Raw genomic sequence first — 16,507 nt, forward strand, 5'->3', positions numbered from 1 at the left:
TGATGTACTTCATACATTTTAGATCAATTATTACATAACTTCATCACAAGAAAATTATACTAACCCACTTGATCGATCTTCATTGAAAAATGGTTGTCCAGAGTTTTAGTCTCGAATCAAACCCATCATGCTTGCACTAATTTCTTCTCGTTCACCGAGTTTCATAATTTCGTGGTCGAAATCACAGTAGCATCTGGTCTCTAGACAAAAAAAAGGGGGGGAAAGGAGGAGCCAAGATTGAATTATAAAAAACTGGTTTTTCCAGTAACCAAAAGAGATTATAAAACGATAATACAGGGCATGTATTGTCAGAACATTATGGTGGGAAAATCCCAACCAAAAATCAACGCAAATTGTGCAAAAAGAAGAAAGGACACATGGCCGGGCAACGCGTCAAGCCCATGCATCCAGAGAGGCCACGTCACCCCATCGGACGTGCCATCTAACCCGGGGGCCCCACCTGCCGCCCTCGATTAGGTGAGCTTCCCGGTGGGCCCCACGCGGCCGCGACGTATCACCTGGCCCACCCCCAATTCAAAAAACCGCACTGCCTCCCACACGTGTCGGCCATCGCGCGTCGCCCCGCCGCCCTCGTTCCGTCGCTTCCGCCCCTGCTCCGAGCCGAGGCCTCGCTTCGCTTTCCGGTGACGGCGCGCGCAGCTCTCTATATTTTTCTCCGCCTCTTGGTCAGCTGTTGGGTCAGCAGCAGCAGCAGCAAGAGGTTTGCTCTGAGTTGGTGCTTCTCCCGCGGCCGGATTCGTTCCGAGTTGGAGCCGCCCCTTGAAATTCAGGGAGGTCTTGAGGCCGGCGGGCGGGCGGTGGCGATGGAGGAGAGGTACGAGGCTTTGAAGGAGCTGGGGACCGGCAACTTCGGGGTGGCGAGGCTGGTCAGGGACAAGCGCACCAAGGAGCTCGTCGCCGTCAAGTACATCGAGAGGGGCAAGAAGGTATATACGTCGTTGTTCTCCGTTCCTTTCCTGTGTTCTTTACTTCTGGGGTTTGGTCGCTGGGACAGGTGGATTTGGGGTTCTTCTTGACGAATAAATCCTCGATAGATGGTAGATGTAGTCACTATGGCTGCAGGTTTGTGTTGCTGGATGTGTGATTTTTGGGGTCTGCTTGTGTGCGTGCAGATTGATGAGAATGTGCAGAGGGAGATCATCAATCACCGGTCGCTCCGGCACCCTAACATCATACGATTCAAGGAGGTAATTACCCATTCTTCTTGACTCGTTAGTCGTTTGATAAGTTTGTTGATTCCCAGTTACATTAGATTGGTTAAATTTGAAGGTTCTGAACTATGAACTATGAACTACTCTGTGTGTCCTCCAGAAAGCAGAATTGACACCCTAATATTTTGGAAATAAATGACGATTATCTTTTTGATTGTTTGCGTCATGACTGCTCTGCCAGTTGTTAGTAATGGTTTTTTGGTCAAAACTTACTAGTATTGTTGGGCTGGGCGGCACTGAACCCCTACATTTCAGTGTCACTATGGTTGGTGATAATGAGTTCACAATCATCGAAGTTTGTCCTAGGATGTCTCTGTCTTGATATTCAACTTAGCAAATTCTCAACTGTAAATAAAATTAAATTGCTTGCTATAATATGGTCTTTCTGTATCAATTGAGGACAGGTTTGTGTAACCCCGACGCACCTTGCCATTGTCATGGAATATGCTGCTGGCGGAGAACTCTTCGAAAGAATATGCACCGCGGGGCGATTCAGTGAAGATGAGGTTGTCCTTGAACCTACTTACCTCACTATATCACCAGGCTATCTTTGTTCTGAACCATGTCTGCTAACAGTAGAAGTAATCGTGTAAATTGTTTGCTACGCGTGTCAATAGGCAAGGTACTTCTTCCAGCAACTACTTTCAGGGGTCAGCTACTGCCATTCCATGGTACGCTTTGCCTTTTGAAATTTGTCAAAGAAAATAAATGCAAAACCCAAGTGCCCATGAACTAATGTTGCAAATGCAGGAAATCTGTCACCGTGATCTTAAACTGGAAAACACTCTCCTGGATGGGAGTCCAACACCTCGAGTGAAAATTTGCGACTTTGGTTACTCAAAGGTGCTAACAGTTACTGTTATGTTTCCCTGTTTTGCTAGAATTGACCTTTCTCTGTCCTTACTGACTAAGTTGGCTATCGTGATTTTCAGTCTGCTTTGCTGCATTCCAAACCGAAATCAACAGTTGGTACTCCAGCATACATAGCACCGGAAGTTCTTTCGAGAAAAGAATATGACGGGAAGGTAAGTACCGCTTATGACAATCTGTGGTTATTTGTTCTAATTTTGCATCAAAGTTTTTTCCAAGAGAGAACAAGTAAATCATGTTTAGTAATAGTCAATTAGTATAGTACTTAGAAAAGTAACTACTCGTTTTGCATCTAGCATTAGTATCAGGATTTGTTTTCCTACATGGTAGAATAGAAATGGAGTACTGTGTCATGAGCTTACCAATGATCCATTGCCACTGAGAATGGTCACATTCAGCACAGACAAACATCACTACTAATTAATTTTGTATATCTTCAGTAGTGTATAGTGATGTTATCATGGTTCTGAGATGTCACATGATTGGCTTCCAACTCTGCATCTTATGACCAAATGGTTCCCCATGTTCAGGTAGCAGATGTTTGGTCATGCGGCGTGACATTGTACGTGATGCTCATCGGGTCTTACCCATTCGAGGACCCCGAGGATCCAAGGAACTTCAGGAAAACTATCAGCGTAACTTATCGATCCCTCCTCCTTATCATCTCTCCCTTGTTCAGCACCTTGCTTGAATGCTTGTGTTAAGCCCCCGCAAAAAAAAAAAAAGAATGCTTGTGTTAAGCGTGCGTGAAACTCTGATCTGAACACGAATGCACGTCTTGTGACACTTGACAGAGAATCCTTGGCGTGCAATACTCCATTCCGGACTACGTCAGGGTGTCTTCCGACTGCAGACGCCTCCTGTCCCAAATATTCACTGCCGATCCTTCAAAGGTACTACTACTGCTTATCCTCTCTTTTTTTCTGTTTATTAGTAACTTCCAAGGAAACTTCAGATTGCTCCAAAAGGCAGAAAACTTTGAATCATAACTTGAATGGTGCCTAACCAAAAGTGATTTGAATCGTGTCTGAAACTCTGAAGAGGATCACGATCGCTGAGATCAAGAAGCTGCCGTGGTACCTGAAGAGCCTGCCCAAGGAGATCGCGGAGAGGGACAGGGCCAACTTCAAGGAGCCCGAGACGGAGGCGGAGACCGCGGCGGCGGCGGCGCAGCCCGTGGAGGAGATCATGCGGATCATCCAGGAGGCCAAGGCCCCCGGCGACATGTCCAAGTCGTCGGCCGACGCGGCGCTGCTCGCCGAGCTGGCCGAGCTGCAGAGCGATGAGGAGGAGGAGGAGCCGGGAGCCGAGGGGGAGACCTACTGACTCTGACTCTACATCGCAGTTCATGCAGGTGCAGCTGCGTAGCTGTTTCGTACATACAGTCTGGAGTACGGTTTGCTGAAACAACAATAAGGCCGGCCACGAAGCGTATGATACAGATTATGACACCTGTTGTACTATCGCTGTGTACATTATTACTGAACAAACATTCCACGGATTTAACTTTCAAGAATAAAAGATGGTGGGGAAATACAGTTCTTCCAGTTTTTGTTTGAATCAAGCCTGTTCGAATGAGGAACGATCTTGCAGTGGTGAATCTAGAATCTCACTCTTGACTCTTGGGGCTGCCACAGTTCAAAATTTGGAAAACCGTATGAATGAATGGTATAATTTGCAGTGGCGAATCTAGAATCTAGATTCTCACTATGAATAGTATAATTGGTCTAAGCATTGCTATAATCACCACAAATGGTCTTAAAGTTGTGTAATTTGGTCGACGCAAATAGTCTTAAAATTGCATTAACTTGTTAGGCATTCTCTCGAAATAGGCTTTCATCCCGCTTTATAGATAAAGCATCGGTCCATACAAGCATCCAAGTCAAGCGCGAAACGACGACTGGGGCCACAACACAAACATGCCCAAAAAAGCATAAAAGAAATCAGAAAAAAGCCATCTAGTGGTGGCCGTATTTCTCAAAGCGTGGGGCTAAAACTAAGCGGCTATAAATAACGCAAATACCACATGTACTAATGCATGTAAGATTTTTCTTGAAATACTATACAATTTGCTGGGCCCTCTTCATCTCGGATTTCTAATTTGTTTTCATGCTAACAATTAACAATTAAACTCAATTGACTAAACTAATGTCAAAAAATTTGGGGAAAAAATAATACAATTCTACACAATTGAACATTATTTTGGTGTAAGGAACTAGTAAAAACTATTCCCTTTGTAAAGAAAAAAATATATTCCCTCTTCAAGTCTGTTCTTTATAGAGGGAGTAGATGACACAAGAAACTAGATATTACCGGTTGTGGAGATGGGGCAGAACTGATTAACCACCAAAGAAATATTCATGATCTGTTTTTGGGAGGCTCTACATCAATCAGGACCTCTATGCTACTAGTCCTGAGTAGATTTTAGCACATCTGCAATCCTGACATCTTCTTGAACATTAGTAGGACAGAAATAAAAATCTAAAGAGTAAAATGGATAAGACTCGTTGTCAATTCACGCAGGAACAAATGATACAGATATGAGAAACATCTAGTTAACTGAAATTGTGCAGCTGCATGGAGGATCGATTTGGTAGAGATTCAGAGGGAAAGGGCGTAATGTCGTAGCCACTAGCCAGAACAGGAGTCTGCCAGCGGAACAAAAGGGCTGGAGGTGTCTGCTCCGGCGAGTCCAGATGATCCGAGACTACGAGCCCAGCCGCCTAGGTGCAGGTCCGGACGTCAGGATCTGTCGAGTCGAGCAGTCACAGATCGGAACTGGCGGTGCAGCGTGAGCGAGATCTTTTTTCTGATTTTTTTTTAGACAACCTCGCATGCTCTATTCATTCTCCATAATGTTTACAGGTAAAAAATCAAGATCTCCTGGCTGGCCCAACCACACATGATGGCCATACTTAGCGAGATTGTGAGCCTCGAAGTTCGATCTCCTAAACTTATGAACTACTTTACATGATAGAAAAGAATTTGCACGATGTATTATTTCATGCACTATAGCTCCATACTCTGCCGTCGAGTTCTTCTTCATCTACCACTCTCTTACAGTCTGATGCAATCTGAATGGTGTTTACATATAGATCCTCTGCCAATGCTTGACCTTCCCATACAACTATCGCTTCCAATGTGCTTGCATCAGTGATGAACTCGAGCTTGAGAGCCGAAGCTCCCAAGAATCTTCCGTCATGGTCTCGGCAAACCACTCCCGCTGCACCGCACTCCCCTTCCATGGACACTGCCGCGTCCACATTCATCTTTGCACACCCCTCAGGCGGGGCCAACCACGTAGATTGTCTGATGCAGGCTCGCTTCGGTACTCCCCTAACTCCTTTATCTAAGATCTCCAAGTCCCTCAAATAAAAGGTTATGAAAGAATTAGTAGAAAAAGGACGGTCAAAAATCCCTTTGTGGATAGCTCTCCTTCTTGCTCGCCAAATTGCCCATAGGGTCACCACCATCCGTGTGAACTCCGCATGTGACAGTGAGTCATGCATAGTGAAGATCCAGTTTTTTTGCATCAAGGGACAAATTATCAAGCATTGTCTCCACTATTTCCTCTGAGCAAAGTGACCAAACACTTCTATCCATCACACAATCTATTAATGCATGCTTCCAATCATCTTGCGGAGAACAAAAAGCATATACGCTAGTTGTTGACATATTCTGGTGATGTAACACCCACACTATTGGGATTGATTCATGACATAGCCTCCACTGGAACACCTTAATTTTTGAGGGGACCTTAATATGCCACAAGGAAGTCCAAGCTGATTCCTCTGCTGCCTCATTTGAGTGTCCACCAACCGTCTGCAGTAATGTTTCCCCTTGCATCTTCATTTTCAGCAGAAATTTGTATACTCGCCTTACTGAAAAAACTCCCTTTCATCTTCTTCCCATGCCCAAAAATCTTCAACTCTTCTAGTACAAAGCGGGATCTTGAGTATTATATTAGCATCCACGGGCAAAAAGACCGAACGTACCTTGTCTTCTATCCACCTTGCCGAACTTGGGTCAATTAATTTAGTAATACACTCTGGTCTGTTAGCCACCAGACTCGCCATTGGTCTCATGAGGCCCGAGCGGGGGAGCCAATTCTGGTCCCAGATTCTGTTTCCTCTCCTGTGCCAATTCTCCGTATCAAACCTTGTTCTAGGGCTCCTCTCCCCTCTAAAATAGACCTCCATATCTGCGACGGCCAACCCCCTAACTCGACCTCTAGGAAGGGCGTAGATGAAAAATACTTAGCTTGCAGGATTCTAGCACTTAAAGTGGTATGGGACTGTATTATGCGCCATGCCTGTCTTGCCAGTAGAGAGAGATTAAAGATATCAATAAGATCTTTTTTCTGGTTATTTAGTGTTTTGGTGGCATCTTGGGCTTTATGATTTGGTCATAAGAAAAAAGAAAAAAGATCTTTTTTCTGATGGATAGAGTGAGACGATTTGGTGGCGTCTTGGGCTTTATATGTGATGAGGCCTGGGGCTAGGCCTTTGAAAGTCTACGAATATGAAAATTTTCTCCTAGATGTGTAACTACTAGTTGGGCCACGCCTGGGGCTATAGCCCTACTTGCCCCAGGCCTAATTCCGCCCCTGCACGTGACACTATGATGATGAAAGCTGACGAGCCGTAGCCAGTAGTGCATCTAGCATGAGGCCGAGAAAGGTATAACTTGATGGGCATTCAATGTTAAGAACATAAGAAAAACTAATTTGCAATTTTGGAGGGGGAGCCATGGCGCCCCCAAGATTCACCATTTGGTAGTTCATAGATACTTTCTTTTGTAACTTTGACGTCTTTAGTCAAACGATAAGACCTCTCATCGTGGATAATATTACAAGTTAGTATCATGCAAATGATGATAGAGTATGATACTAACTTCATAGTGCACATGACTCTAAGTTATTATCTTAGATGAACTATACACCAATGGGAAAAAGGTAAAATTGATTATAGTTGCTTTAATTTAGAAATATAGTTATTTTTTAGTCAATATTAGTAGCCTTCCATTCAAAATATGTCCCATCTTGTGTCCCTTTTTCAGTGTTGGTGTTCTAGGCATATGGTTGTTTAGACTTTCTTAGGAAGACCATCATGGTAACTTTTTTTTACTGAAAATAATATTCATATGACGATGGAGTTATAAAAACACCGAGTTTGTCAACCCAAATACAAGACCTATTACAATTGAAAGGAAGTCTACCTATGTCATGTGAGTGACACTCACATCTCTAGTGCAACCTTTTCGACAATCCCCACCGTCTCCATACAATTATCGTCGATTGTAGCAGTTGCATCACTTGTTGTGATCCACTTGATTAACTAACTTAATTAAGGACATGCTTCGTTGTCATCGCCACACTGGAAGCATAGGGGATATAATCAAGGTTATTAATTTTGACTTATAAATAATTGGTATTGCCTAGTTACTTTAGAAGTAGCTGAAAGGATCGATATGGTTGACTAGAGGGGGGGGGGGGTGAATAGGAAACCAAAGATTTTTGTCTTTTCTTTACCAAATTAAACTTAGCAAAAAATAGGTTGTCTAGATGTGCAACTAGGTGAGCAACTTATATGATACAACAACAACAAGCACACAAGCAAGCAAGGGATACAACACAATAAATGCTTGCACAAGTAAAGGTAAGATATAACCAAGAGTGGAGCCGGTGAAGACAAGGATGTGTTACCGAAATTCCTTCCCTTTGAGAGGAAGTACATCTCCATTGGAGCGGTGTGGAGGCACAATGCTCCCCAAGAAGCCACTAGGGCCACCGTATTCTCCCACCCACACATAATGCGAGACGCCATGATTCCACTATTGGTGCCTTTGAAGGCGGCGATCGAACCTTTACAAACAAGGTTGGGGCTCTCTCCACAACCGAATTGGAGGCTCCCAACGAAACCACAGAGCTTCACCACAATGGAATATGGCTCCGTGGTGAACTCAACCATCTAGGGTGCTCAAACACCCAAGAGTAACAAGATCCGCAAGGGATTAGTGGGGGGGATCAAATTTCTCTTGGTGGAAGTGTAGATCGGGGCCTTCGCAACCAATCCCTAGAAAATCAACAAGTTTGATTGCCTAGGGAGAGAGATCGGGCAAGAACGAGCTTTTGAAAGGCAATGGAGCTTGGGGGGAAGAGGTCAACCCTAGGAAGAAGAAGACCCCCCCCTTTATATAGGGGAACAAAATCCAACTGTTTTATGCCCTGTGCCCGCAGCTAAGCGGTACTACTGCTCCTAGGAGCGGTACTACCCCGCACAAGCCTAAAACACATAGAGTGTACCTATAGTAGTGTCGCCGGAGCGGTACTACTGCTGACCGTGGCGGTACTATCGCCTAGGGTTTTTAGACCTGGAGAGGCAGCGGTAGAAGAGGATGCCAGGGGCGGCAGTACTATGCGAAGCGGTACTACCATCCTAGTGCCGCTCCACTACCTCTTAGCGCAACATGGGAACAGAACATTGCACAGAGGAAGACCCCACAAGCGATAATGGAGACGGTGGTATGGGTTGTAGTACCGCCGGAGTGGTACTATCGCCTTACTACTGCACTACTACCATGAATGTCAGACCGACAACAGAACGTTGCACGCTCGGGGAAACCCTAAGTGGTAGTTCCACGAAAGTACCTAGCAGTACTACCGCATAAGCGGTACTACCGTGGGCACTAGCGGTACTACCGCTCGCAAGATGCTGAAACACCACAGAAAACATGGAGAAGCTCCAGAGAAGGGAAAGGAAGTTGTGGGTGCATATGGGGTTGCGTACGTGTTGATTCCACCCATACCTTTCCGAAGCGGACCCCCTCTTAATAGTACAACTTTCCTACGACTCAAATCCACCAAAAAGAAATGGAGAGAACCGTCGTCTTTGATAGGCTCGAAGGGGCATCGAATCGTCTAGTTCTTAGACATGAGATATCTGAAATGCTCAAAGCACACGATTAGTCCGCAAATGCATTGTCATCAATCATCAAAACCACTTAGGGAGAAATATGCCCTTACAATCTCCCCCTTTTTGGTGGATTGATGACAATACAAGATTTGCACATATAGATATAAAATGAGCATAAGCAAACCCAAAATCTATAAAATATAGACATGCTCCCCCTAGATGTGTGCATTCTATATATATGCTTTGGACTGCACAACACATACACTAGGATCAACACCCCCCCCCTATATTTTATAGACCAGGCAATCCTTGCAACAATAAGAGACACTTAAGCAAGGAAACCAATAAGAAAAATGAGCATAAACTCACGCACATAGGGACAATATAAGGTAACCGGGGTAGCATATGTCTTACACCATATGATAGAGACTCACACCAAACCAAAGCAAACGAAGGAAAGGAGTTCACAAGCAGAAACACAAAAGAACCAAGCTTGTGACTCAACAACACCCCGCAGAAAGACAAATCCCCCGTCCTAAACCTCTCCCCCTTTGGCATCGAGACACCAAAAGGGGCAAAAAGTAACATAACACAACTCCAGGTGGCACTAGTCTCCTCCCATGGACTCCCCAGACTCCTCAGAAACAGACCCATCAGCAGACTCCTCTGCAGACTCGTCGGTCTCCTACTCGATCTCCTAATCCTGAGCTAGAGCAGATGTAGCAACATTGGACTCATCTGAGTCCGTCCAGAGAGAGTGCAAAGAAATCCACTTGTCCTCCGGAGTGATATGATCCATAGATCCATCCTGAACTGGAATCTCAAGTTTCCTCATAATAGCCTTCCTCTCCTGACGAGCCTTCTTGGCATCCACATGTGCCAAGTACATCTTGTGTTGAACATTAGTCTAAAGGCAAAAGAGCTTCTTCACCTTGTGCTTAAGCTTAGGCGCCCAAGCTGACTGACCAGAGGAATGCTCCGTGCTGGGAGCAAGACCACTATCATCACCCTGAGCCTCTCCAGAAGTAGAAGAAACTGCCGCCTCAGGACGATTAGTAGAGGCCCAAGAGCTCCTTCCGACGCAAGTTGAGGATGTCATGAGAAGTGAAGGGTCCGGTCTCAAGAGGCACACCATGGAAAGTGGATCTCCAAGTAGTCTAAATCAACTTGAAGATGAAGGGAGCATAAATCGGGCAATGGTCTCCATAGTAGCGTGCACTAACTCCTTCCACATGACATGATAGACATCCAAGACCGCATACGTGCCCTTCTCAGAGTGGCATAGCAGTAGCATATCCATAAGGTTCCCATGCACCATATCCAAGTTGCCAATACGAGGAAAGAGAGTGTACCAGAAAATGTGATGCATAATGTCAAAGAATGGCTTCAGCTCCTTCTTGACTCCTTTCTCTATCTTAGTGATGATCATATGAGGCTTCGGCTCATCCTTGTGTGTAGCCCCCCCCTCATGGTGAGGACGAAGGCCAAGAGGCTTCCTCAGCCCCTCGTTAGGATATCCCAGAAGCTCCATAAAAGCACCCCAAGTGGTGCTCAACTTCCTGCCATTGGTCATCCAGATCAAGGTGTGCTCAGGGTTTGTGCCATACCATATGGTTGCAGAACTGTGCAACCAACTCTACATCGAAATCATAATTAAAGGTCATGAGGGGCACGCTGTTGAGCTGTTCACAGAGGGAACGAGCTTCTCCAAAGTATGCCTGGTAATTCTCCATGTGTGCCAGGTTGATTGACTTGGTCTTCACAAACAGGTTCTTCCTTGCAGTATTGCCAATACTCATTTTGTTTGAATTCAGCAGTCGTCTTGATCGATTCCTTCTTCTTGCGAGAAGATGACTTGACATTGGATTTGCCCTTGTTCATGGCAGACTGACAACGAGCATGCGGCGGTGTGGGGGCAACCTCTTCTTCATCTTCGGAATACACAATTCTGGCATGATAGGTGCGCCCACGCTTGGATGGGGGATTCGCATTCTTGCGACGAACCTTGGAGCTACTACCACTGGGTTCCATAGCGAGAGGAGGAGGTGGGGAAGGAATACACCAGACGGAATTGTTGAAGACGGCACGAATCGGCCAGCCGGAGTGGCGGTCGAGGCTGTTCTTCATCGCCTGAGAGAGAGAGAGAGAGAGAGAGAGAGAGAGAGAGAGACGTGGGGAGGGAGAGTGAAACGGTATGTGGGAGTTAGACCCCCCTGCCCGATATTTACCCCCATAGCGTCCCGCTAAGCGGTAGTACCGCTAGGAGAAGTGGTAGTACCTCCCTGATACTACAGCCGGGCAGGAGGCCCAGTTGTAAGGGCATCTTTATCCCCAATATGTTTTGGTGATTGATGACAATGCTTGTGCGGACTAATCGTGTGCATTTAGTTCTTTCAGAGATTCATCCATTGGCAAGAGACGATTTCCTCCCCTCGGTGTTGTAATTCAAGACGGTGTAGCTCCTTCGTTTCATTGTTGGTGGACTAGTTTCGTAGGAGTCACCGTACTATCAAGAGGGGATCCGCTTTGGTAAGACTTGGGTGGAATCACACGTACACATCCTTATCACACCCGTCGTCTTTCCTTCCGCATCTCTGGAGCTGCCATTTTCCCCTTGCTATGCTTTGCTCTGCCCTAGCGATAGTACCGCGACCACAGCGGTAGTACCGCCGAAGCTCCCCAGCGGTAGTACCGCTCTCCGAGCGGTAGTACCGCTTGGGTTTTTTGGCCGTAGTACCGCTGTGCGTCTGGGCTACTTCCGCCTCGATTCTCGTACGAAGTTTTTCGTGTCGGGTTTTGCGGCACTAAGGGAGGTAGTAGGAGCGGTAGTACCGCCCTAAGTGGTAGTACCGCTCTTCCCTAGCGGTAGTACCGCCCTGGGGTCAGGGCCCCGGGCAGCGCAGCAGTATCGCTGGGTCGAGCGGTAGTACCGCCCGGAGCGGTAGTACCGCCCTTCCCTAGCAGTAGTACCGCCCTGGGGTCAGGGCCCCGGGCAGCGCGGCAGTACCGCTGGGTCGAGCGGTAGTACCGCCCTTCCCTAGCGGTAGTACCACTCTGTGCGGGGCTGGTGAGTGGGATAACGGTTGGTTTGTTCCTCCCACTATAAAAGGGGGTCTTCTTCCCCAAAGTTGACCTACCTCTTTTCCCCAAAGCTCCATTGTTGCTCCAAGCTCCATTTTCGCCCGATCTCTCTCCCTAGCCAATCAAACTTGTTGATTTGCTCGGGATTGGTTGAGAAGGGCCAGATCTACACTTCCACCAAGAGAAATTTGATTCCCCCCATTTATCCCTAGCGGATCTTGTTACTCTTGGGTGTTGAGCACCCTAGACGGTTGAGGTCACCTCGAAGCCATACTCCATTGTGGTGAAGCTTCGTGGTGTTGTTGGGAGCCTCCAAGTGTTGTGGAGATAGCCCCAATCTTGTTTGTAAAGGTCCGGTTGCCGCCTTCAAGGGCTCCAATAGTGGAATCACGGCATCTCGCATTGTGTGAGGGCGTGAGGAGATTACGGTGGCCCTAGTGGCTTCTTGGGGAGCATTGTGCCTCCACACCGCTCTAACGGAGACGTACTTCCCCTTAAAAGGAAGGAACTTCGGTAACACATCCTCGTCTCCACCGGCTCGACTCTTGGTTATCTTGTCCCTTTACTTTTGCAAGCTTACTTGAGTTATATCCATTGCTTGCTTGTGTGCTTATTGTCTTTGCATCATATAGGTTGTCCACGTAGTTGCACATCTAGACAACCTATTTCTTTGCAAGATTTAAATTGTTAAAGAAAAGTCTAAAAATTGTTTGTTGCCTATTCACCCCCCTCTAGTCAACCATATAGATCCTTTCAATTGGTATCAGAGCCTCGTCTCTTTATTAAGGACTTTGCCGTCCAAAGAGTATGGTTGACACCCACGACGGTGCGGAGGAGCACTCCGGTGTGAATCCCATCTCATCCACGGCCGAAGGGGGAGCCTCGGTCTCTCGTGAGGAATTCAATGTGGCTTTAGACACATTGAAAACCTCCATGACGGCCGAGGTTAAAAGCATGTTTTCTGATTTCTTAGACGGACTTAAACTATCTACCTCGCCGATGAAAGTGGGTGATCCCACTAACAAGGTGACGGATGCTACCTCCGACAAGGGGGAAGCTAACAGTGAAAAGAGTCCGTCTACTAGTGGTAGAAATGGCACCGGCATTTTTGCCAATGTGGAACCCCCAGTGTATAGAGGACCGATCCCCTCCACTCATTTGAATCATGCCGGTCCTCCTCCTAAATATGTGAAAAATGAAGATTTTGATGCTTGGCTTTATCGCTTCAAGCGTCACTTAAAACATGTGAACACTAACCTTTGGAGAATTATTGAAGAAGGTTTCTATCCTCATGATCCAAGCAACTTCACCCCTCGAGAAGAAGTGGACAATCAATTCAATGGAAGTGCTCTCTTCATCATCCAAGATGCAATCCTTCCCGAAGATCTCCCTCATCTTCGACCTCATGCCATGGCTAAAGAAGCATGGAAATGTGTCGAGCGTCTCTATCGAGGAAGTGCTAGCATTCAACGTTCCAACTATGAAGTGGTGCAAGATGAAGCCGATGAGTTTGCAATGAAAGAGGATGAAGAACCTCGTGAGCTCTTTCGAAGAGTGACCAAACTCGCGGTCGCACTCCGAGATCATGGGAGCAAGGACACGGATGACAACTGGATCAAGCGCAAGTTCCTCAAGGCCATGATGCCCTTCAACAAGGCCATGTTCTTCATCATTCGCCAAAGACCGGACTTCCACTCCATGACCTCTGGTGAAGTGTTGGATGAGTTTTTTGCAATGAGCATCTTGGACAAGACCACCGACAATGCGGTGCTCCGTTCCCAAAGGGCAAAGAAGCCCAATCTTGCCTTGAAGGCCAAGGTTAGTGTGGAAGAAGAAGAAGAAGAAGAAGATGAGGAGAGCAACCCCGAGGACACGAAGTATGATTATCATGAGCACATGGCTCTTGCCTCAAGACAGTTTTGGAGTAAGAAGAATACAAGACCCAACTTCAACAAGAACAACTCAAGTGGCCTCAAGGGGAAGCAACGAGTTAGAACCTGTTTCAACTGTGGCAATGTTAGCCATTTCGTTGCAGATTGTCCCTACGAGAAGCGGGAAGACAATGGTGGCAAGTTCATCCAAAAAGACCAAGCCAAGTCCTTCCCAAACAAGAACAACTTCACCAAGAAGACTCCGTCTCGCGGGTTGGTGGTTCAAGAAGAATACCGTGAGGATGACGATGATGATGAAGATGGTGAAACAATGGCCATGGCATCCGTTGCCATTGTCACAACTCCCCGGGTGTCTCTCTCCGATGCACCTAACGAGAACATCACCGCCAAGTGCCTCATGGCTAAGGCCACCAACAAGGTAACCTCCAACATCAAAACCACCATTATTCCTAACCCTCCTTCAACGGATGACTTTGATAATGGTAAGGGGTCTAATGAGGAGATCAATGAATTTGAGTCCTTCATGAGTAAGCTCAAGGGCAAATCCAAGAAGCACTTTGTTGCTCTCTTGGAATAACTTGGTGAAGCCAATGACATGATCGAGGCTCACGAAGAAACCATCTCTAAGATGGAAAGTCATAGTCGTGACTATGGCGATGAGATATCGGATCTCTCTAATGCTCTTGAGGAAGAGCGTGAGCATCGTTTGGCTCTTGAGGAGTCACACAACGATGGTCATGCTAAACTTAAGAAAGATCTTGATCATGCTCTTGTTGTGTCTCGTGTTCTAGCTTCCGAGAAGGCTAAACTTTGGGTTGATCATGTTAGACTCACGGAGGAGTTTGATGTACTTGACAAGGCCCACAAGGTCTTGAAAGGTGCTCATGCTACCCTCAAGGAGTCTCATGCTCAACTCCAAGTTAAGCTAACCAAGGAAAAGGCCACATTTCCTCACATGGTCTTAATTGATCATGCAAATGCTACTAACCCTTGTTGTGAGCATGTGCATCTTGTGGAGGAGAATGCCAAGTTGAAGGAACAACTCGAGAAAGGTCTTGTGTCATGCATACAAGGCGAGAAGAACCTAAATGACCTTTTGAGCAATCAAAAGGAAGTTGTGGGAAAGGAGGGAGTTGGATTCTCACCCAAGTCCAAGAACAAGAAGAAGAACAAGGAGAAGAAGAGCAAGACCGATTGACCTCCTCCGCTCACGCAAACCTTTGTGAGGGAGGGAGAAGGTGCTCCTAAGGAGAAGAAGAACAATGGGAAGAGTGGTGATGCCAAAGAGCGCAAATCCATCTCTCCCAACAAAGCCGGCGACTTTAACCCATCTTATGTGTTGTGCCGTGCTAGTGATGGGCATGTTTATGCTAAATTTGTTGGTTCTCCTTATGCGTACATTGAATGGTCTATTTGGGTTCCTAAGACCCTTGCTAACATCAAAGGACCCATTACTCAATGGGTACCTAAAACCAAGCATTGATCTCTTGTAGGTGTTTGCTTCCGGTGGGGGATCATGGTTGCTCGATAGTGGAGCAACAAATCATATGACCGGGAGCAAGGACTTGGTGGTGGACGTGCACAAGATCCCATCTATGCACACCAATGTCGAATGGGGTGATGCCTCACATTCTAAGGTATTGGGTCTTGGCAAGGTTGTCATTTCTCATGATCTAACGATCGAGAAAGTCATGCTTGTTGAGTCCCTTGCGTTCAATTTACTTTCCATTCGTCAACTCGCACTCATGGGCTTTGCCACCTTCTTTGATATTTATACTGTGGCCCTCTTGTGGAGCAAGACTCTTAAAGTAGCCTTTGTTGGGCATGTCGAGAATGGTCTCTATGTGATTAACTTTTTGGAGCAACCCACTAAGACCGCGACATGCCTAATGGCTAAAGTTGATGTGGGATGGCTTTGGCATCGCCGTTTAGCCCACGTCAATATGAGATCTTTGCAAAGTCTTCTCAAGGGGGACCATGTTCATGGACTAACAAATGTTAGTTTTGCCAAAGATCGTGTTTGCAGTGCTTGCATCGAAGGAAAGCTTCATGAGACGGCTCACCCTCCCACGACAATCATCTACTCGAAGAGACCCTTGGAGCTCCTGCACATGGACCTCTTCGGGCCTCCATCCTTTGATAGTCCTGGGGGTAGAAAGTATTGCTTGGTGATTGTGGATGATTATTCAAGATACAATTGGGTATACTTCTTCAAGAGGAAGAGTGAGACTCAACAAACCGTCATCGACTTTGCAAATGAAGCTCAACGTCAACATAATGCAAAGATTCTGACAATAAGAAGTGACAACGACACCGAGTTCAAGAACTACACCTTGGATGAGTTTCTTAGTGATGAAGGGATCAAGCATCAATATTCTGCACCATATACCCCTCAACAAAATGGTGTTGCGGAGAGGAAGAACCAGACGTTGATGGATGCGGCAAGGACCATGATGGCGGATTTCAAGTCTCCATACAACTTTTGGGCCGAAACCATCAACACAGCTTGTCATGCATC

General features: G+C 46.3%; 1 protein-coding gene across 1 annotated transcript; it reads left to right on the forward strand.

Annotated features, from left to right (window-relative positions):
• Positions 1-585: 585 nt before the first annotated feature.
• On the forward strand, positions 586-3,649 carry LOC119339415 (serine/threonine-protein kinase SAPK3). The gene is made up of 9 exons (XM_037611488.1): positions 586-947; positions 1,134-1,208; positions 1,637-1,738; positions 1,850-1,903; positions 1,983-2,075; positions 2,165-2,257; positions 2,633-2,737; positions 2,897-2,995; positions 3,144-3,649. The coding sequence occupies exons 1-9, from the start codon at positions 825-827 to the stop codon at positions 3,426-3,428; spliced, it is 1,029 nt and encodes a 342-aa protein (XP_037467385.1). The 5' UTR covers positions 586-824; the 3' UTR covers positions 3,429-3,649.
• Positions 3,650-16,507: the final 12,858 nt, after the last annotated feature.

The sequence above is a fragment of the Triticum dicoccoides genome, chromosome 1B, assembly GCF_002162155.2.
Source record: "Triticum dicoccoides isolate Atlit2015 ecotype Zavitan chromosome 1B, WEW_v2.0, whole genome shotgun sequence".
NCBI lineage: Eukaryota > Viridiplantae > Streptophyta > Magnoliopsida > Poales > Poaceae > Triticum > Triticum dicoccoides.